Genomic DNA, 23,243 nt, shown 5'->3' on the forward strand with positions numbered 1-23,243 from the left:
TAATGAAATATATTTAAATGAGAACTACTACAGTTGTTCATGCTTTTAACACGTATAAAAGATGCGACAGATGCGTAATGTACAGTCCGATGGTATGGGATGGAATATTCGATTCTACGAGCTGTTAGGTAGGAGCTGTGATTTCAATCGGTGTCGTTGTACTATAATCATTTTATAAGGTTCGCCTTCGTGAAATGAAATATTTTGGTACGTCCCTCCTTTTGTTCTAATGCCATTAATAAAGAGTGTAATCGTTTCTGTTAATAAATTATACATATACGTGTATATCCGCAGCGTACACGCGCATTCACAGTATGAGGAGATCGATGTATGATTATTAACTGTTAATCAAACGTAAAGACCATGCGCTCTTTCTAGAAATCAAGCTTCAAATAAAATGCAACATCGATCTACGTTGTTCCAACAGTAAAATATAGAATATTACAACAGAAGAGGGCAAAACGGTTCCGCAAAATGAAAATTTAGTCATCTATGTATATCAACGTCTCGTACATCATAAATACTAGCTGAACAGGAAATCAAATCATATCGAAACCATCTAACGTACTCTAAATACAAAACTACAAAATAAAACACGAACAGCTCGTGCGTTTTTTAATGGATGTAAATTGTAATTATTCTTTCGTTTTCCTAAACTTAATTGTGTATTTTAAAAGACTAATATCAATAGAGACTAATGGAAATCATGTCGTTGATTAAATTTTCTGAATTTACTTCGATTAGAAACGCACGAACGTTCCGTTCAACCGAATGCTATATCCATACAGAAACCAAGAAGACTTGTTAGTAAAAAAATTAACCACTGCCTGAATATATTAATCGATGCTATCAATACCATGCGTACACGTACATCTTAATACGAAAGAACAGGGATACTCACATTTGTATTTTGCGGTGCTAAAGTGTGTTTGCTCATCACGATCGTAGTCGTTTTGAGATCCTTGGTGCCACCCGGTGATTTCGGTGGCACCATGTCCACGGGACTGTTTGATTTGCTGACTAATGATTCAGCTGCTCTTACTACGTCTAATACCTGCGCGTGTAACCGAATAATTAATATCGTTTTCCACCTACAAATATATGAGGGAGAGAAAATAAGTTTATACTTTTTCCGGTGTAGATTTTTCTCTGTGCTCGATCAGAGCACGCTCCCTTTCCTCTTGTTCCCACGCAACGAGTTCTGCCTTCATCTCCTGCTCCTGTCTGAGCGTCGCAGCCTCCTCGTCGTCCCGATCCAAACTAGAGACGCTCTGCGACAAGGACTTGTTGCCATCCGCCGAGGGATCCTTCGAATCCTTCGACGTCTTTGACTCTTTCGATTCTCTACCGTCCACCACTGGAAAGAGAGGCTCGACCTCGCTCTTGTCGTATCCTTTACAAACAACCAGCGTGATCGTGTTCCCAGAACACCGAAGTATATTCACTGCCTCCTGATGAGTCGCGCCCAGCAACGACGTACCGTTCACCTCCAGTAGTCTCATGCCCACCTACAATTTCGACAATGTGATTTCAATCTCATGAAATACAGGGTGACAAGAAATAACGGAGTTAATCATTTCTTATTATAATTCTGTCAACACTTGACGAATTTTGAAAAACCAAATAATAACAACAATAACATGGACCTTCAGTACTCATATATTTAAGAAGTTTCGAAATGGCCACCCTTCGCGCCGATACAGAGGCTCAAACGTGTCTCGAAATTATCGGCAATGGGCCGCAGCTCTTCTGGCGTCATTCGGTCCCACTCCTGGTACAGAGATTTTTTCAATGACTCCAAATTTTTATGGGGCCGAGCACAGGTCCTGGCCTTCAAAATCGACCACACGCTGTAGTCCATCGGGTTGAGATTCGGCGAGTACGGCGGCCATTCCACAGATGTGATGAAACCTGGAAAATGGGCTTTGCACCACTCCTGAGTCGTTTTCGCCCTGTGGGCCGGCGCGGAATCCTGCTGTAACGTCCATTCCGGATCACCGAGGTGCTGTTGGGCCCACAGAAGTACGACGGCTTCGAGAATGTCCCGTCGATACACTTCTTGGTTGATTTTGACTCCTTGATCCACGAAAACCGTAGCAAATCCCATTTTCCAGGTTTCATCACATCTGCGGAATGGCCGCCGTACTCACCGGATCTGAACTCTATGAACTCCAGCGTTTGGTCGATTTTGGAGACCAGGGCCTGTGCTCAGCCCCATAAAAGTTTCGAGTCGCTGAAAAAATCTCTGCGCCGGGTGTGGGACCGCATGACGCCAGAAGAGCTGCGGCCCATAGCCGAAAATTTCAAAACACGTTTGAGCCTCTGAATCGGCTCAAAGGGTGGCCACTTCGAGACTTCTTAAATATATGAATACTAAAGGTCTATGTTGTATGGTTGTTATCATTTTGTTTATCAAAATTCGTCGATTTGACAGAATTATAATAAGAAATGTTTAACTCCGTTATTTCTTGTCACCCTGTACAATACTCTTTATTCACTGAAAGTATAGAAATTTCGTGGACTGCACAAGCGAAAGTACCTTCAGTCTTCCGTCTCTTTTAGCTGCGCCGCCGGAATTAATTTTCGATATAAAAACACCCTCGTCCGTGTGATCCATGGGATTTCCCTTCTGTCCTCTCAGACCACCCTTGATGTGCATGCCCAGCTTCTCGCCTGGCTCTTTCGTGATGACCAATTCCTAAAATGTCGCAAACAATCAGCATCGATTCTACTACACACGATTGAACAGCTTGTACACACCGACTATTAATTTTCACGAACGAGTTGTAGTTAGGTCGTCCCATAAGTCACGTTATTTCTTACCGTATCTCAAGTACACTATTTTAACACGTTTTTAAAAGTATACAGCAGCGGACAAAAGTTTAAGACCGCTCTAAAGAAGACGATAACTTTTTAAATATTGTACTAAACGATTTGAACTTTTTTGGATAGCTAGAGCAATTAGTTTCGAAAATCGTTCGGCAATAAATCGTGAAAATCTGCAATTTTTACCATCTTTAAACGTTTGTAGCTCATTGCATCGTCGACCGATTTTGACGAAATTTTCAGAATATGTTTAATTGACACAGATCTACAAAACGTATTTTTTAAATTTTCAATATAGGCCCACATAAAAAAGATAAAAATCTAACTTTTATTATTTTTTCAACAATTCCGATCAATTGCAAGTTTTGAAAAAATTTCTTTTCACATCCTTTAGTAAACTAATTGCTCTAGCTTTGCCAAAAAAGTTCAAATCGTATAGTACAATATTAAAAAAGTTATCGTCTTTTTTAGAGCGGTCTTAAACTTTTGTCCGCTACCGTACATCCAAATAAATTGTCGAATAATTCCTCAATTAAAAACATTAGACTAGAGTTAAAGCGTCGACGAATAGACAGCGGATCTCTATGTAAAATAAAAATGTTCCACCTGATTTTCAACCAACGGGAGTGACATAAAAATTTATTTTCTCTCTTCATATGTTCAATGGGTTGAAAATAATATAATACACCTACTAATTTTTGTTATAATTGCAAAAAATCCGCTGTTCATTGATAAATGACACGCGACTTAAAGGATAATCCAGTATTTGTTATAAATGCGATTTAAATGGCAATTAGAGAGTTCTATGCGATCCCAGCCTAAGCATGAAAGCGATTGTTCGTGGTTCAGTGGCGAGCTTGCTTGCAGAAGCGGATCAGAAGGGATGAAGCGCAACACACCGAGAAATGAAAACGATTGTAGGTCAAGTAGATTGAGTACTTACTGTCACAGGGATGTACTCTATTTCGACCAGCTTGTGGAACAAATTATAGACAATGGCATTAAGTGTGAGAATCGATGAGAGTGAAGCACCGAGTGCCAGAATGTTCTCGCAGACAATAAAAACCGATCGATAAGCATAAAAAGATTTCCGATCGGTCCGACAAACGTGAAGTGCATGAGAGAAATCGATAGACTCTATACTCGTTTCATCTGACTTGTCTATCCAGCCTACTTTCCTTCGGATAGAACGCGAGATTGCTATTCAACTTGACGTATTCGATATCCGAGTGAAGCTGTGATACAGTACGCGCATTCCTTGCGAATTCGTGGTCTGTAGAATTGCACTCTGAAGCGTGTTCGAACTATAGAAGCTGTCTCATAGTTAGAAAGCAGAATTGTTGTGCGATGTTAGCAAGCGCTTTAAGCGAACGTATTCGGAATACAATTACCTGATAATTGTCTGGCAATGGATCGTGTTGAACAGTGAGCACGATTTGATCCCCTGGCCGTAGGAGTTCCATCACAGCCTCTTGGTGCGTCGCTTTTGTTACATCTGTACCGTTCACTTTCAATATTCTATCACCCATTCGCAACTTTCCTGACTTCGCAGCTATGCCACCAGGAACGACCTAGAGAAAAGTCAAATTAGTACCAATTGACGTACGTCGTCCATGAAATTATTAACACTAGGTTTGCGGGACTCTAATGATTAACAGAATTATTTCTTCGGGTATTATACACTCCTCAAAAGAATTAAGGGATCACTTGTGCGAACCCGAAAAATTGGTCCCACTTTACGTGATCATAACTTCTTGCAAAATTCTGAGGTCGTAGACAAATGTTGAGACCAGATTAGAAATCAGCGTGAAAAAATCTACCGGAAATGACATATAGCATGTTAAAAAAGAATTTTTCCGCGTGTGGTACTGGAGAAACCACATTTTCTTGAAATTCTACATTCTACGAATTTTCTCAACGTTAAAAAACGTTCGTACCATAAAAGCTCCCAATTTTCCCATATTCTGCAAAGTTCCAGCTTTAATTGTGAAAAAAGGAAAGATAGCCCTTCCAAATGATGTTAACGCGATTTATCAAAAAAATTTGTTGCTCCCCGTGTGATGTTCCAAAGTTGCACAAAATTTTTGTTTACCGTCAATGTTGTCTTCATCTCGCTATAACTTCGTAAAAAACCAACATAGCAACAATTTGAAACAGAGCATCTGAAACTAGAGGTTTCAGGCTTTCAAACCATTGTTTAACGATATCGATACGGCAATTTTCAACGGAGTTATGATCACGTAAAGTGGGACCAATTTTTCGGGTTCGCACAAGTGATCGCTTAATTCTCTTTTGAGGGTGATTGCGGCCTAGATTGATCTTCTATCTAGCGTTATATAAAAGGTTAAAAATTTTTATAGACACGTCTTGTTATTTTTACGAAATAGTCATTTTTCGTGCTCTGTAAACCTAGTGTTAAGAAAAGTTTGGTGTACTTACGTGAGATATAAAAATTCCAGGTTCCTTCGCACCGAATGGCGTGCAAGAGTGATCCGTACCCCCAATGATACTGAATCCTAGAGATCCTTCTTTGACAAGGACTACATCCTGAATAATTAAAGTTTCGGTACATGAATTACTTGAACGGATCCGTTCGACGGTGGAATACATATTCTGAATGTTTTAAACGAAGTGTGACAAGTAAAGACGTGACGAGTAGAATGGATTAGTTTGAAGAACATTATAGAATTGTAGAATGAATGGAGACAGATAGAGAAAGAGAGAAAAAAGGATTGTAATAATATATATAATTTTGTAAACTGTATTTACATGCGCGATTGGTTCAGCCTGTGAAAAGGTAGAAGAGAAGAATATTCTTGGTTTATACTACTTACCTATTTCCATGCCAGAGGATAAGCAACCAGTGTCAAACAAACACAACAACCCATGTAACAACCAAATTGTTCAACAAATCTTTTCAACACATCGAAATGATACCAATCGATTCAGCATGCAGTAAGTATTAAATCAATGAAAAATCATTTTCGTAACGATATTCGATGTTTCTCGACCGAGCTTCTCGGTCGATTAAAATTTTAATAAGACGTTCCACCGGATGGATCTTATTTCACACTTCTGACCAGATCATGAAAGTATAATTTTCTTGCTTCATGCATGCAATAAAAAATGCACACCGCATTACCACCAACGTTTTCAATTATCCGGGACAGGCAACGAGATGTTCTTCGGAGGGATTACTGTCGTCGTGACTGAGTTTCGAACATGACAACGACATTTATATCGTGTTTATCATCCAAGCATGGAAATAAGTTATATCGAACTGCACATGTTAGTATGGAAATTTGACTCGAAGATGTGCTTGACTCTCCCATATCAAAGACAAAAGAGAATAAACTCTGACAAGTATCTCGAACAATCTTTCAGCGAGAATCATCGGAAAATGTCTCTGCGAATGTATCTGTGAATTTATTCGATCGAAAAGAGAGAAATCATAAAAAAAAATCCCCCCAACAAAAATAGTAAGAAAGAAGAATGTCATGCGTCTAACTACCAGGCACATACCTCGATGATCACCGGTTGTACCAACTGGTTGTCGGTCACTCTAGTCACGACGGTCTCGGTGAGAGTGCTCTTTGTGATGGTCTCAGTAACTTTACCAAGTGTGGTGGGAGCCGGAGGGAAGTTAACGTCTCCGGGTAAATTATCAGGCTGCTTTATCGTCACCGTCACGATAGGGCCTTGATGGAAATCTGGCGATGGCGAGGATGTGGGGGGACGTAGGAAATGAGCGGGAATCATAGCCTGAAATTCTTCGTTGGTGATTGGCTTCGGTACCTGTATGTCCTCCTGGGGCGAGGTCGATCTAGGCTCTGTGGTGGGCGTGGGCGTGGTGCTCGCGGTCGTGCTCATGGTAATCGTCGGCTGTGAAATGCTATGTCTCGGGGCGGGTTGCGGATGAGGTTGACTATTTGTCGGACTTGGCGATATCGAGGAGGCGTGCTTAATATTCCCGGACTCTGTGACGCCGTTCATTTTCGGCACATCGGCGTTCTCGATTTTCATAGGCGGTGGCGTTTTCGCTGTCGGACTCGGCGACAAAGCTCTGTCGGCGTCGATCGAACGCCGTATTGTGTAACCTGGTCTATTCGCTATATAACTATTGGCATTGTACAACCCGGTGTACGGTTTCGGCGCACCAATCACGCGCGGCGATTTCTCCGAAGGTGTTACCACTATCGACGCGTTCGCCTGCGAAACTGGTATTTCACGCTCTACCACCAGACGAACGAATCTCTCCAAACCCGTCAACAAAGCCACCGCCTGCTCGTGCTTCGCACCTTTCATCTCCACTCCGTTTATCTGAAAGAGAGAACGAGGCTTCGTGAGACACGAGGAACTGACAAAATCGATCGATCGATCCCGCGAATTAAACAGAGAGTCCACTCACAGATATCACTTTATCTCCAACCATCAGTTTACCATCCTTCTGCGCTACACCTCCGTCGGTTATTCTTGAGATGTATATCGCCTGAAAATTGTACGAGCGTTTTAGAAAGCGAATACAGGAAAATATATGTACTACCCCTGGCAATGAGTCTGATAACAAACTTCCAAACTTATTGCCAGTAGGGATGTGATCAAGTACCTCGGAAACAGGTTCGAACTTCGAACAACGAAGTACTTACTTCTAAATATCGTTTCGAAACTTGTTAATACTCATTCCGAGGTTCGATATCAGTTTGTATAAACTGAATACATTTCAAATACAATCATTGAAACATTATTGCTTTTAAATAGTAATAGAAACCCATGAAATGAAGCTTGGTTATTGAAATTGACTCAGATTCGTGGAACTTGATCCCATGCTTAATTGTCAGTACAAATAACAATGAATCGTCTTACATCGCTATTATCCTTCAACGGTGGGGAACCTTCTCCTCCAGCGATACTAAATCCAAGTCCATTTTGGTCCCGAATTAAGGTTGTATGAACAAGAACCGACACCATTGGTTCGCTACTTGCTTTGACCGTGGATATGGGTTCCGGAATTTTCTTGGACTGATGAAAAGAACGAATGGAGTTCAAATAAATATCTGTTTTAACGATCACACATTTCTGAACGCGTTGGCCAAAGTGTTGCGCATACCTTAATTCCATCGTGGGGTAAAGAAGCGTCGCCATTTTCTAAATTATGCGGTAAACCGGTGGATGAAACGTGGGAGGTCGCGCTTGGAGCTCTACTTGTGCTCAGACTAGAGCACACCGAGTCTTTCCTCGACGATGTCTGCGGAATCATGATAGAGACAGAGCGTTAAATATACAACGAATGATGTACATTCGTAAATATAGTACCTGTTCGTACGGCGGTACTATCCTCGTCACTTCTCTCTGAACTACTAGTACAAGAACATTTCCGCATGCTTTTAGAACTTCTACAGCGTCATAGTGGCCTACGTTCACTACTGAAACTCCATTTACAGATAACACTTTATCGTCTACTTCCAAACCTGCTAAATCTGCGGGTCCACCTGAAAAAGTTGAACATATTCCTGTTAGAATAGCAATTGAAATCGACGACTTCTCGGTGAACCTGGAGAACAGCTATCTACTCTTCCGTTATCAACAACTTTTTCTTTTCTATGATAGCGACACAATTAAAAGTACAAACATAAAATTCCTCGAAATCGGTAGATAGCTGTTCCGCAAATTCACTCGCATTTTATCCGGGCTTTGCGGGCCGAACGGATTTACCTTCGGTAACTCTGGAAATAAAAATGCCTTCGTCGTCACCCTTGAAAGGGGTTGAACCGATACCACCGGCTATTGACAATCCAAGACCGCCAGTTGTTCTCTCTATATGAATCTCATATTGTTCTTCCCGGACTTCTATCGTTGGCTCAGCGTCAGATGTCGCACCTGTACAAAGATTAAATTTATCTCGCTATCCCGACCATACCACACGCGTAATTAATAAGTGTCAATCTCGCGTTATCGATTGAACCGTAACTTTTCTTCTTCCGTATGTAACATTTGTATCTTCGGGGCATATTTTTATTTTCGAAAATTCCTATCAACGTAAACAGTGTCGCCTATCGCCGAGATGTTCTCTCTTTTTTTAAAGCACAATCGTCGAGTAATATCCTGCTCGGCCGAGTAGATTCGCCACAACTACGAAGTAGATTTGTAATTGGACTAAAGATAAGATATCGGATAAGAGGGGGAAAAAAACGCGAGTGTATCTTATCGTGGTATTTCTGTTTGTTCTCGGTGATTAAGAGGCGATGGCGCTTCAGTTCGCGAGCGTTCACCATTCGACACAGTGTAGGAACACGCGACGAATTCACCGATTGCAACGACAGTCATTCGGAAGAAGATTGTTCTACGATATTAGTACAGTGTCGCGCGTCGAATCCGGTCGCTTTACCTTGACTATGCGTGTCGTAGATTTCAGTAGATTCCGTGACTGCGGGCGTGGGCGCAGGAGCGTCATCGTTCTTCTTCATAAGTGCCTGTGTCGCATATAAAAGAAGCATAAGTGCACCGAGCTGTATTGCAACGCTTCAATCAGTGAACATTTCTGTTTTAGATAAGGAAGCGCTACCTGCGCGATAATGGAAGCCACCTTCTCGTTGTCCACGGACGCGTGTATGCGTTTATTTTTCAAATGATGCGGAGTGTCTCTACGGTGAAGCCTGTTGGGTCTGTTAGCGTCGCCGGCAGATTCGTAGTCGGCTCCTTCGGCTATGGAAAATTCAACGTGTCTCTGTCCCTCTTCGCTTTCCGACTCGTCATCCTCCTTATCGTTCCTGTCCTTCGACTCCGATACGTCGGTCCTCGCGTTCTGCCGAGATATGGAGAACAACGTCAATTGTAAACAAACAAATAAAATAAATAAATCGATCTATCACCGATGCAACCACATACCGCGTACGTATCTGTAGCATATTGATTAGGAATCACTTCTGGCTCGACGCTCGATTGAACATCCTCGCTACCGTCCGCTCCAGGTACGTTCTGCGCTTCCTCGTTCTCAACGGACTCGGGTTTCGCTGGCTCCTGTTCCGAGGTGTCCAAATCCAAGTCGTTGCCTTGTCCAAATATATCGTTCTCGGCCTTGTCCAGGCCGAACGTCTGAGACACGTCCTGAAAGAACAACGCCACGTTCTCAGAGTGCTTAGACAAACAGACGGACACTTTACAGCGTCGAGTTCCACGAAGAAGTTACCTGCTCGTCGGTAGACGCGGACCGGCTGTCGCTCTTCCCTTTACTGAACAGTTTGTGAGCTTTGGCTTTCAGTTCTTTCGGGTGCGGCGTGTTCTGTCGCACGAACGGCGTCTGAAATATAACGGCAAAGGGCGTTGCGTGAGCGTGTCAGCGGCAGAGAGCGACAAAGCGACAGAACGAAAGGGGTGACACGTGGTTTTCTTAGGTGCGTGAATAAGACACTATCGTTTCGTTTCTTAGTTGGTGTAATTATCATACAGCGAGTCGTACAGGTAAGAACGTCGCCAACAGCACGTCAGGTACCACAGTAGCGTCCGAAACTTGGACCTAATGAATCTAGGAGCGCTTATTAGCAGCTTGCTCACCTCCTTATCAGTTTCCGGAGCTTCGTCCGTGAACTTGACGGAATGAGTTCGCGATGCTTCCTTTTCTTGCCAGCCCTCGTCGTCGCTGCTTCGAAAATCGCCGGCCTCGATGGCTGAACAAATTCAAATCGATGTCAGACACACAGATGGCGAAAGCAACAACAGTCGGGATTATATCGACGCACTAACCATCAGGATGGACTTCTAATTGCGGCAGCAGGAAACAGGTCAACACTTCCTGTTCCGTTTCCTCGTCGATGTCGGTTTGAAACGTGAGCATCGGCTGAGCTTGGTTCTCGCTAAGCCACACCGCCTTCAGGTTCAAATTAATCAACGAGTATGGCAAGTATTGTAATCTACGGGACAGAAACACCGTTGTTAATCCTGGCGACGCCGGAGAAACCGGAGCGCGATCATCAACGAGAGAAAGAAATCGTCGCGTACTTGTTACCGGATACATCAAGGACGTGCAGGGCCGTGCACTGTCCAATCTCGGGCGGAAGATACTGCAGTTTATTGTTCCTTAAAAATAGTACGCCCAACTTCTTCAAGTTCCCTGAGGACAAACGAACGATGCTGTTATTACGCTGTACTGGAACACAATTTTTCTCCGATTCCCTTACCGATCTCGAGCGGCAACGATTTCAACTTGTTCTCGTCCACGTTCAAATTATTTAAATTATGAAGTCTCCCTATAGTTACAGGCAGTTCTAATAGATAATTTATAGTAAGAATTAACTCCTGCAGATTCTCGCACCTGGTGGACAGAAAAGGTACCACTGTAATCTGTCGTTTCGAAGCGACGCACAGTGGACTGGACTAACGCGTCGAATCCGCAGTCGTGGAAAATTGGAAAATTCAATTTCGCCCACGGAAAACAGGTTTCCAAACCACTGTGCGTTTTAAAGAGAGGTGCAAACATGATCTCTTCTCACCTGCCTATGTTCGAATTTAAAGTAGATAGCCTATTCTGATCGACCTTGAGAATCGTCAGCTTTTTAAGCTGCCCCAGGCCGTCGGGTAACTTCTCGATGATGTTCTGCGATAAATACAGGTCCGTTAACGACTCCAGACCGCCGATCTCCTCGGGCAAGTCTTCCAGACGGTTCTCGGAGACGTCCAAGCACGCGAGCGTCTTCAACTCGCCGATCTCCGGCGGCAAGTGTTGCAACCCGTTATGATCCAACCATAATTCCTGCAACGCCGGCAAGCTGCCTATGTGCGGCGACTGAAATGGAAACAGGAAGACGGTCAGGAACCCGTGGGTTTCTCTTTTGGAATGTTCCAGTAACGATTTCCTCGACGTTAGAACCACCGGGTGGCCAGGAAGACGGAAATGGTTCCACTGGAATTTCAATCTCTTGCTGTGTAATTATCAGGTCAAACTGGAAAGTGTTATTTGTAAGGTAGCTTACAAAAATGACCGCGTGTCTGAATAAGCGATTTTTATTGCAATATGCTGTTAAATAAAGAAATTTTCGCGATCATCCTCCATGAAACGATTTTTCTAACTTCGATAAGAACGAGAACCGGTCGTTCGAGTAACTTTAGCGTAAACAAGGTCCTCAGTAGTGGACTATAGAGAATAATTACAAAGGTACGAATCCGAAGTCGGTGGTTTTGAAAGAAATTTTCGCGATCATCCTCCATGAAATTATTTTTCTAACTTCGATAAGAACGAGAACCGGTCGTTTGAGAGGAATTTTCGCGATCATCTTCCATTAAATGATTTTTCTAACTTCGATAAGAACTAGGACCGGTCGATTGAGAGGAATTTTCGCGATCATCCTCCATGAAACGATTTTTATAACTTCGATAAGAACAAGAACCGGTCATTCGAGTAGCTTTTGTGCGAACAAGGTCCTTGGTAGTGGACTATGGAGAATAATTGCAAACGCTGCGAAGTGGGTCGTTTCGAGACTCCACCGGTGGTTCTAGTGTTCGAGCTCGCTGTACCAGTTCGTCGATCTCATTGTAGCCAAGATCCAGCCGTTCCAATTTATAAAGTTGCGACAGCGATTCCGGCAACGATTTCAGATAGTTCTCCCTGAGCTCCAGCGACTGCAATGCCTCCAGACTACGAGCAAACAAGAAGAACAAGGTAGTCGAGTATACAACAGAATTCGACGAGAAATGCAACATAATTATAAAGGATCGTTACCATCCGATATCGGGCGGTAGATTCGTTAGGGACATGTCATTGAGCCCCAGAACGGTTAGGTTCCTCAACTGCACGAAGCCTGCCGGGAGCCTGTAAGGATGATCGTGCATGTATTATTTTATTCCGAGGTGAAACGTCGATGGAGAAGAATGAACGCACCTTAAAATTGGATTGCTACTGAAGTCCGCGACCTGCAACGCCCGTAGATTCTTGATGTTCTCGGGAATGTCTTCTATGTCTGCAATAAATATGACTAAATCATTCTCCGTCGGTTTTGGGCGTGTAGAAGTATCGGTGCAAGGACAACGCGAGTCATCGACTTCCGGCTCGCTTTATCGCGAGATAAGGCTACAATTTTATCGACAAGTTTATCCGTTGCAGTCAAGATTGCTCGACATATTACGCGTCGAGAGCTGGGAGGGTTAGAATAAGTTGTAGGTACGTGGAAAATTCAGAGATTGCCATTTAACAATAAATAATGATATTATTGAGCCTCGCATTCTCATGATCTCGTGTGTGGAAAATTGAGAATTTCCCATTTCACAATAAATAATTATATTAATAAGCTTCAAATTCATGATCTTGCAGAACGGAATTTACTCGACAATATTAAGCTTCGATAGCTGGGAGGTGTAGGACAAGTTGTAATTGCGTGAAAATACAGAGATTGCCATTAAATAATGATATTATTGAGCCTCACATTCTCAGGATCTCGTGCGTGGAAAATTGAGAAATTCCCATTTCACAATAAATAATTATATTAATACGCTTCAAATTGCTTTTTCCGTAGTCTTGTGTATTGGTCGACACAATATTAAGCTTCGAAAGCTGGAACGAGTAGAATAAGTTGTGGGTACGTGGAAAATTCAGAGATTACCATTTAACAATAAATAATGATATCATCAAGCCTCGCATTCATGATCTAGTGCGTGGAAAATTGAGAAGCTCCCATTTAACAATAAATAATTATATTAATAAGCTTCAAATTGCTTTTTTCATGATCTTGTGTATTGTTCGACAATACTAAGCTTCGAAAGCTGGGGAGGGGGGGGGGGGTAAGAACCAGTAGTAGCTGCGGGGAAAATTCAGAGATCGCCATTTAACTTATGAGAACTTGAAATTCCTAATCTCCCCAATGACGTCGTAATGTCCGATAAATTTTCAGGATCGATCAGCGAGATCGATAAAAACGACTAGAATATTTCGTACCGGTTCCGGTGGTCCAATTCGGCGGAGTTATGCGGCGACCCTAATCGCGAGTTCCCGCATCGAAAAACGGTCTTCTGCAGTGCAGCGGCTTTATTCATTAAATTCCAGAGCCTCGGCAGCAGGGACGGCAGGAATGCGGTGTGATCTCATACAACAGAGAGCGTCCCGCATTCTTATGCAATGCCGGTGTTTAGCCGGTCATTTTTCGCGAAACCATTCGTCATCTGTTGCCAAAGCGGCGACATTACAGCACCGGCTTCCTGTAATGCCGACGAGTTAAGCGCCTGCGTGTCGTTGCGTGCGTTAATTACGCAACGCGATTGGATAGGGTGTCGATTCGACGAGATTGCGAGTCGCTTCCGGTCGGTTTGTTCGACGATCGATCGATCCGCTTCTGGATCCCGGCGATCCAGACGCGGTCTCTTCGAAATCGATCCGTTCAACCCTCTGATAACACTGTGAAATTTATTGCTACTAATCCTTTGCACTCGGTAAACATTATTCAAAATATTGTTTACATTACACAAAATATTGTAAACATTATTCGAAATATTGTTTACATTATTAAATATATCGGTGTCTAATCGATTACTAAATATTTAGGTATTCTATGAGGTATTATACTAATTTCATATCCATGATATTTAAAAAAAATCATAGGGAATGGAAATATTCTAGAGCGGAAGAAATGTTTAATTTTTCAGTTAAAATAGCTCCGAGTGTAAAGGGCTAAATATACAGCCTGTCCCGAAACCGTCGGAGAACTTTGACAGGCCTGGTTCCTTACGTCATTTGAAGTAACTTTTTCCTTTGCGAAAATGTTCTCCGCGGCTTTGTTCAGGAGTTATCAACGAAAAACACTGACCAATCTGAGCGCGACAACAGTGGGCGGGTTCCGGCTCGGCCAATGCTAACGCTACGCTCACCTGGGATCCGCCCACTGTGATTGATCCGCGTTTTTCGATGATAACTCGTTAACAAGGCCTCACAAAACATTTTTGCAAAGGAAAAGGTTACTTGAAAAGTTCAAAGGAATCACCCCTTTTAAGATAGTACACCATTTTGGGACATCCTGTATATATTTTTTATTCCTTCTAAATATAATATGGTACTATATTACATTTGTATAGATCTAGATTTATAATGTAATTCATGAGAAAAATCAATCCATGAAATACGAAATGATAATATCTAGACTGCAATTCGATGCATTTGAAGTTCTACAGGGCAACTTTGTATCATAGGCAAAAATCTACGGACTAGTTTATAACAGATTTTCCATACAGCGCAACTTCGTGCTCATTGATTCGCATTACATTTGCTTTGCATGGTCACGGGAAGAATTAACCGTGTGGCAGAAGGGTCGAGACTATACATCCGATCGAAACGCGTGTCATCTCTCGTTCGAACAAAGAGACATATATCCCAGAAGAACGAAAGGGGAATCCGGTTTCTCATTCCGTCTGCCGGAATCACGGTTAGTTTGTAATTGCTCCGCGTCGCTGTCGTTACGTTCACCGTGCGTGCATTCGTGACACAGTGGCGCGTGAGATATGAAAGTAGTACATACGTGTGCGCGTGCAACTGCACAAGATGTATCCGTCCGCGAGACACACGTGGTCGTAGGAACATCGTCCTGCGGTTCCCAATTAGTTCAGAAAGGTTCGAAAGTAGAGTCTAGGTCGTGTGCTTCACACAAAATAATGAATGTTTACTGTCATTAATTTTATGACAATCTGATATTCCATGTCGTTAATTGTATGACCCACAAGGAGGTCTGGCGGATCCATGGGAAATCCTAAATGTTGAAAGAGAATCCTAAAGGTTGAAGGAGAATCTCAAACGTTGAAGGAGAATCCTAAAGGTTGAACGAGAATCCTAAAGGTTGAAAGAGAATCCTAAAGGTCCGAAGAGAACCCACGAGGGCCGAAGAGAGTCCTAAGAGATCCAGACGGAGTACTAGGAGTTCAGCAAGAGTCTTAGAAGTTCAGCAGAAGTCCTGGAAGTATGGACAAAGAGTCCTACAGATCTAAAGAGAGTCCAAGAAGTCTGAACCAAGAGTCCAAGAAGTCTGAACAAAGAGTCCTGGAAGTCTAAACAGAGAGTCCTAAAAGTCTAGAGAAAGTTCTGGAGTGTGTAGAGAAAAGTCTGAAGAGAGTCTTACAAGTCTGCAGAGAGTCTTACAAGTCTGCAGAGAGTCCTAAAAGTCTGCAGAGAGTCCTAAAAGTCTAGAGAGAGTTCTAGAGTGTGTAGAGAGAAGTCTGAAGAGAGTCCTACAAGTCTGCAGAGAGTCCTAAAAGTTTGCAGAGAGTCCTAAAAGTCTGCAGAGAGTCCTAAAAGTCTGCAGGAGTCCTAAACGTCTGCAGAGTGTCCTAAAAGTCTAGAGAGAGTCCTAAAGTGTGTAGAGGGAAGTCTGAAGAGAGAAAGAAGTCCTAGAAGTCTAGAGGAAGAGTCCTAGAGATCTCGAAAGAGTCCTCGAGGTCTAGAGAGGGTCCCAAAGGACCAAGGAAAATCCAAGTGGTCCACTGATTGCATCCATAGCGTTGAATTGGATCCTGACACGAGAGCGTCTCTAGAACACACCGGTTGCTCGCCTGACCGCGCTATGTGCTGATCGATCGAGAACTCCGCGATGTACCAGTTAATGCTACGCCATCTAATGGTTCTAAGACGAAGATATCTGATCGGGTTGATAAGACAATATCAACGCGCCGCGGATATTTTTAATGCGTCTCTCCGCCCTCCGTTTCTTTCTCTGAAGTGCAAACGAGCAATCGAGAGATCGGTGGCGCAGGCGTGGCCACGCGGGACACGAAACCAGCCGAGTCTCCGATCTGCTGGTCTTCTCCTCTCTTTTCAAGTGCGTTGCACATGCACGCGATACACACGGAATGATTGATTCAACGTGTATCGAGGTCAGGTTATAAAAGATGCCAGCCGCGAGGAAATGTGTTGCGAGAGAGGCGGGAGAACCGCGAGCTGAATAATCGGCAGCCGAACACCGCGGGTACGAGAGCGCGCGCGTTTTTCGTGGAAACCTTAGACACGCGAGAATCGTCCGGCGAAGTCGTAAGCGTTCCCGCCGGTATGCTCTCGCTGGCCCATTGTCGCAATAAAAGAAAAACGTCGTGTCGAACAACGTTGTCGCAATCCGGGGAACGTGTCGCAATCGGACTCGCTTTCTCGAGCGAACGATCGATCAAACTATTGTACATATTCTCCCATCTTTCGGTCGACCACGACCTTCGCCATCGAGCGATTAACCCTACCGGTTTCAGATTTTTTATGCGAGAACTTATTCAGCCGCGTACACAGTCGCTGAGCAGCGAACGACTCTGATCCGTCACGCTCCGAGGTGAAACGCTGACAGACGTGTTTCAAGTCATTTTTTGGGGGGTGAAAAGAGAGCTCGCAATATTTTTCTAAATGAGAAGTAGTATTGCTCTTTCCTGTTATTGTGATACCCCCCGTTACAATTTAGGTGCTTGAATCTTTTTCATTTTAGAATTGTCAAGATTCCACGGAAAAGAGAATTAATTAATAACCCCCAAATTATTCACTTTTAATCAAATTAATTTTTCATAATTTCTTAATCCCAAAGAAGCTTTCTCATTTTTTATTGTTTAGTGTTTTTAATGCACCAACCAAGTTATTATTATTATTATTTTGAAAGATAATTTTTACACAAGTAAAAATCCCCGAATTTTCAGTTTCATTAAATAAATATGAAATTTTTATATAAATTTTTCAATTTATTAAAAATCCCAAAATATTCAAAATGAAACCTTAATATTATACCCCATAATATTAAGCTTTATTACTATTTTAATTTTAATTCTATATAATTATTTAGTATTAAATGTATTATAAATTTCTATAAATAATATTATCCTTTCTCAAATAATATTAGAAACATAAATTTTCACAAATTTTCTCTCAGGTGGACCACACGGTGTGCGAGCACTCGAAGAAAGAGACACCCTCAAATGGACGGCACCTTTAAATATGGAGTCAACGCTCGTCGCAAACTACAGCATCGGCAACAACCCCTGGAATAACCAGAAGAATGCACACGGTACATTGGCAAAGCGCAAAAAAGTTGCAAAATCTGCCGGTCTAATCACGGGGTTGGTCTTTGGCTGCTGAAGGGTCGTACAGTGGGGTCGCAAAAATTTATGCGACTTGTGTAAAATGTTGAAATCGAATTTCTCCCGACTTTGCGGAGAAAATACCCCATTTATGGGTCGTGGAAGATGTGCAATCTGTGACGCAAGAGCGTGGAAGCGAGTGGAAATAAAAATGCTGTTAGTCGGGTAGAATGATATTAAAGCATTTACTTGAAACACTGGGACCTGGTGCGTGTTCACGTATCGGTGAACATCCCCCAGGCACCCCCGCACACGCCTGGGACGTCCTCCAGGCCTCCTCCTCGTCCTCCCAAGGTAAATTGCAAAGGCCGAGGGTGGATGTTTCGCGCTATTTATAATGTTTACGGTGGTGGATGCGCTCCAGGTCGAACATGTGCTATTTTGTGTTATTTACTGGTTGCTTAATTACAGGTTTCCACGGTCGACCGTGGGCGTGTGTGGTAATCGACCGCGATTCGATTCGATTCCGTAGCCAGGGAAAATCGGCGGACACACACACAGAAGGGGATAAAAGAAGGGCGTGACCGACGAATTATTACGGGGGTGCGGTAGGAAACGATTTTGTAATAAAACCGGCGTAATTCTTCCACGAACCGCTCGTTTCTCTTCCCGCCTCTCTTTATCTCTCCCTCGCCCCCTGTGTCTCTTCGAACGACGGTATAATTCGATAAGCATCGTTATCGAAACAAGCAAAGTGACCATGGAAACGTTTCTATTCGCAAGCAAATGATCGATTTGTTACTCAACGCGTTGTCCACCGGATTGGGGATACACTAAAAATTACTATATCCGAGGCTAAAATAATTTACACGTTTATTAAATATCTCTTTAGGTTCAACACTATCTGTTATCTATATCCTGATCTATTTCGAGTTGTTTCTTTTATGCAAAATCATCCCCTTTCTAGAGATAGATTTATTGAATATAATCTCACTTCAATGCACGATCAAAATTTCAACCAGGGACCAGAAATAACAGTTTTTCTAAAATTTTCCACGACAAAAATCGTTAATAAAATGTCGATTATTATTGAAATTTAAGATAATGCACACGAAATATAAAGAAAGAAATACGTAGAACAGAATGATTGAAAAATATCGATTTTATTCTACGACTTTCTTTCTTTTTCGTTATAACAGTTATACTCCCTGATTTTAACAATAGCCTCTAAATTAAACAAGTTTCATATGTGTTCAAATTACTGAAATTATAAAAATTTATTTATGGAAGACGATGGAATACATTTCCCTGTCCAAGCTACGATTATATTGGAAAGGACAAACCCAATAAATTTAGTGTCGCCATTTTTAGAGGAGAACCTTTGCCAGATATTTTTAATGCTTGGCAGTCTGATAAAACTGTCCGATGCAAGTGGCCCGATAAGAATCAGAAGATTGAATTCACTTGGCGGAACTGATTGTTCTCTCTCTCTCTCTCTCTCTCTCTCTCTCTCTCTCTCTCTCTCTCTCTCTCTCTCTCTCTCTCTCTTCGGTCTCGAAGAGTGATTTTGAAAAAATTCTCGCGCGCAAGGGGTGAACGCCTAACCCTACCGCAACAACAATTACTGTAGCTTGTTCGTTGAATTCACCAAGACAGAAAGGGGGAAGGAAAACAGCTTGCAAAGCCACGGCTCTCTGTAATTTTCTGCCGCGTGAACTACAAGGGATATTCACTTCTGTGAATAATACGCGTTAACCCTCTCGAGGTTTATGTTTAAACAAAATCCACTGAATATTGTTCTTTAACATCCAATAAAATTTAGCGAGCAATATCTAACCAATTAATACGATAAATATAAATTGTCAATTATATCCAAAGAGTAACAGTTTAAAATAGTGAGTAGACTGCGGATCTTTATGCAAAATAAAAAATGTTTGCATTGATAGCAAGACACAGGAGCCAAATAAAAATTTCACTCGTCTTTTAATTATCTTATTAAGGTAAAACTATTACACTGGTGGCCTTAAATCTTTTTAATATCTCCGCTGATTTAAATTGTATGTACCCATGTTTGTCATAAATGCATAAAATCCGCAGTCTAGTGATTAGACTGCGGATTTTTATTCAAAATAAGAATTGTCTGTATTAATTACAAAACAGAAGCTGCATATTGAATTATTTCGCCTTCGATTCGTTTTTATCTGAAAAGCATAATATCCAACAATGACGGATAGATTTATGGCAGAGAATAACAGGGAAAGTATAGTAGAACAATAAAAGTAGATTGCGAAGCGACGAAATTTTAATTACAGCGCACGCTTGACGAAATACTCGAAGGGTTACGGATAAAAGATTGCGCCGCTCCCAGTTTGCATAACAGGTCCACGTGGATCGGTAATCCATCGATCGATGGTCGAGTCGTCCGATTCGTCGCGATAATAATCGCGCTAACCGGAACACGCATTTATTTATCTCTCTGCGCGCCAATAATAGTCCTCGCGGTACGGATTTATCGGATCTCGGCCGACCTGTATATCGTGCGATCAACGAGCGAAGGGAGGCACGTGCGAGTAAAAAAAGAAAAGGGTGAGACAGGGGTGAAAAGCTTGTGGGAGAGAGAGCCTCGCGGATCTTATGTAACACGTGCAACACGTGAACAAGCTGGAAACACGAGGGAGAAACTCGTCAATGTAATATTTCTACCCCGGCGGAACGCGTTCGACGTCCCACAATTTCCAACAAACGTTAAACAATTTATCATGATCAAGAAATGGTGACGAATGCCCGGGGCCTCGGTGTGGAATGGGGCGTCCCTGGAGAGGGAATTCAGAAGAATTCCAGAAAGAGTTCGAAGAAAAAGATGCTGAAAGTGCTAGGGGTGCAGACAGAATTTTAAAGGTTCTCGGAGAGCTCTGGTGGCAACTTTAGAAGGAGGTTTACAGGGTTCGTAAATAGTCCTGGCCAGACTAACAAGGGAAGAACCCCAAGCATCCGACTTCGATTTTGATAATTTTTTGTGAGACGATGGTATATGGATCCTTAATTATGTATGCAAAATATTAGCCGTAGTTACTCAATAGTTTTAAAGATATAAACAATTAAAGTTTAACCTGCTTACGCGGTTAATGGAACTGCGAAAACTACAGCTCAACAAGCTTTAACTTTAATTGTTTATATCTTTCAAACTATTGTGTAACTACACCTAATATTTTGCATACATAATTAGGGATCCAAATACTATCATCTCGCAAAAAATTATCAAAATCGAAGTCGGACACTTGGGATCCCTCCCTTGTAAGACTTGTCCCCCCACTCTACCTTCCCCTTCCACGACGCTATTCCCCGCGTTTCGTTTCTGTCACGTGACTAATCCGGTACTGGCAGAGAGCGTTTCTGGTGTTGGTGGTTTAGAAAGAAACCTGAAGGTGTACAGAGAGTTCTAAGGGAATCCAGAAAGGATCTAATGGTCCAGAAAAAATTCTAAAGGTCCGCAGTCTGTCCAAGAGACCAACAAACACCCCAAAATCCTACTAAAATAGCCTTGAATGAATTCCAGCCCCCAAGCTATAAATTCCTGGAGGTTTAGAAGGTATCCTCGAGAGTCCTAGACGTTCAGAAAAATTCCTAGAGCTCCACAGAAATCCAGAATGTCCGCTATTCCCTCCTGCAGCGAAACAACGTTGTCCACCCTCCGTAGTTTTCGCAGTCAACGGATATTTTAGGTCGGCGAATGTTTGAAAAATAATTTACGGTAAAAAGGGATAACCGGTGGGTTTTCTAGAAGCAGCGAACCGTTCCTTAGGTTCAATTAACGGGGTCCGCAGGAAACATCATTTTCCTGGCACGTAATCTAAAACCGTCCGGTCCGATCGAGCGAACGATTCGATGTAACAGGAAATCTCGCACGATCGGGAACAATAAAAGAAAATGGATGCCACGGATGAAGACGAGATGGAACGGGAACGAGAAAGAGAGAAAGAGAAAGGCTCTCCTACCGGTGCATTCCGATCGGTCGTGCTTCGTGCGTTGCACCTACACGAGTGCAACGTCTTTCGCTAATGGGGTGGGTTTCCTGAACCTGTTGCTACAGCGAACTTAGATTTCTTGCGCGCAACGAGTTTTCACTGTCAACCTGCTCCCAGAGAATCTCGGATCGCTATAGATCGTACTAGGTCCTCGATCTTCACGATGGTTACCGCGTTGACCGCTGATTACGATCGCCCCGTCGCGATTTATCGCCGACCACTTCTCACCCCTGATTGAAAATACATCCTCCTCTTGGGCGAGATCGATTTGTTCAACACCGAAGAATTTCCATATACATTCGAACGCTTTCCACACGCATTTCTCCGTGCTTCCGGTTACATCTTTCTGGACGATTTGCAAACTTCCTCAAACGAATTTTTCACGCAGTGGGACAAAGGACTGAAGTTTGAAAAAAGAATCTTTTTCTAGATTGAAGTGGATTTTTCACACAGCTGCGCAAAGGGATGAACTTTGAAAAAAGAATTTCTTTTAGATTAAAGTCGACGTAGTGCAGAATAAGGAAACAATAGAGAGATTATGGTACGATCCTTTCTTAACGTTGAAAATCATGGGGCAAAATAATGAAGATTGATAAAAGATTTTTCTCTCGATTAAAGTTTAGATATTGAAGGATCAGGGAAAAATAGAGAGAACATGGTACGAGCATTTTCTAACAGGAACCAAAAATAATAGTTATTCTAAAATTTTCTAGGATAAAAATCATTAATAAAAAGTAGATTATTATTGAAATTTAAGATAATGTACACAAGATATTTAAAAAAATTTGAAGAACAAGATGATTAAAAAATACCGATTTTTATACGTTTTGGTTACAAATAACAGTTATTAGTGTTCGAAAATTGGATCCTCCTCCATAACTGTTATCGATGAGGAAAAACTGTTTCGATTTCTCAAAGCAGTTATCGATGAGAGGAGTTCATTTCGATCGCCCATAACAGTTGTCGATAAGAGAATTTTATTTCGATCGTTCAATATAGTTATTGATGAGAGCAAGTTATTTCTATCGCTATAACTGTTATCGATAACTGTTATGAATGATCGAAATAAATTTTTCTCATCGATAACGATGGGCGATCGAAAGAAATTTCTCTCGTTGATAACTGTTATAAGTAATCGAAATAAATTTATCTCATTGATAACTGTTTTAAGTGATCAGAATAAATTCCTCTCAACGATAACATTTACCAACAAGAGAAAACATTTTCGGTTACTTATAATCCTTATCTGTAACCAATACGATTTTAGTCGACGAAATACTTGTTATTCTAGGACTTTTTTTCTTTTTGGTCATAATAGTTATGGTCCCTGTTTTTAAACTTCGGGGATCGTGGGGCAAAGTGGTGAAGTTTGAAGAAAGATAT

The 23,243-nt window shown here is 42.1% G+C and overlaps 1 protein-coding gene across 10 annotated transcripts in view; it reads right to left on the bottom strand.

Moving 5' to 3' along the window:
- The window catches only part of LOC143217089 (protein lap4-like), a 66,676-nt gene that overhangs the window by 14,394 nt on the left and 29,039 nt on the right, over positions 1-23,243 (bottom strand). For 8 of the 10 annotated variants that reach the window (XR_013010731.1, XR_013010732.1, XM_076440851.1 and 5 more), the window contains exons 3-26: positions 12,698-12,776; positions 12,539-12,628; positions 12,334-12,454; positions 11,313-11,605; positions 11,001-11,134; positions 10,822-10,933; positions 10,567-10,733; positions 10,378-10,490; positions 10,013-10,123; positions 9,712-9,930; positions 9,389-9,628; positions 9,212-9,296; positions 8,539-8,703; positions 8,140-8,315; positions 7,934-8,071; positions 7,690-7,845; positions 7,235-7,315; positions 6,349-7,146; positions 5,266-5,373; positions 4,218-4,397; positions 3,770-3,799; positions 2,540-2,698; positions 1,128-1,508; positions 902-1,054 (exon numbers count right to left, since the gene is read on the bottom strand). Coding sequence is in view for 8 of the 10 variants with exons in the window: in XM_076440851.1 (XP_076296966.1) it covers positions 902-1,054; positions 1,128-1,508; positions 2,540-2,698; positions 3,770-3,799; positions 4,218-4,397; positions 5,266-5,373; positions 6,349-7,146; positions 7,235-7,315; positions 7,690-7,845; positions 7,934-8,071; positions 8,140-8,315; positions 8,539-8,703; positions 9,212-9,296; positions 9,389-9,628; positions 9,712-9,930; positions 10,013-10,123; positions 10,378-10,490; positions 10,567-10,733; positions 10,822-10,933; positions 11,001-11,134; positions 11,313-11,605; positions 12,334-12,454; positions 12,539-12,628; positions 12,698-12,776 (4,289 nt within the window). In the remaining 2 variants the exon portion in view is untranslated. The remainder of the gene's footprint in view (positions 1-901; positions 1,055-1,127; positions 1,509-2,539; positions 2,699-3,769; positions 3,800-4,217; positions 4,398-5,265; positions 5,374-6,348; positions 7,147-7,234; positions 7,316-7,689; positions 7,846-7,933; positions 8,072-8,139; positions 8,316-8,538; positions 8,704-9,211; positions 9,297-9,388; positions 9,629-9,711; positions 9,931-10,012; positions 10,124-10,377; positions 10,491-10,566; positions 10,734-10,821; positions 10,934-11,000; positions 11,135-11,312; positions 11,606-12,333; positions 12,455-12,538; positions 12,629-12,697; positions 12,777-23,243) is intronic. The other 2 variants (XM_076440855.1, XM_076440853.1) reach the window with 2 other exon arrangements.

The sequence above is a fragment of the Lasioglossum baleicum genome, chromosome 16 (assembly GCF_051020765.1).
Source record: "Lasioglossum baleicum chromosome 16, iyLasBale1, whole genome shotgun sequence".
NCBI lineage: Eukaryota > Metazoa > Arthropoda > Insecta > Hymenoptera > Halictidae > Lasioglossum > Lasioglossum baleicum.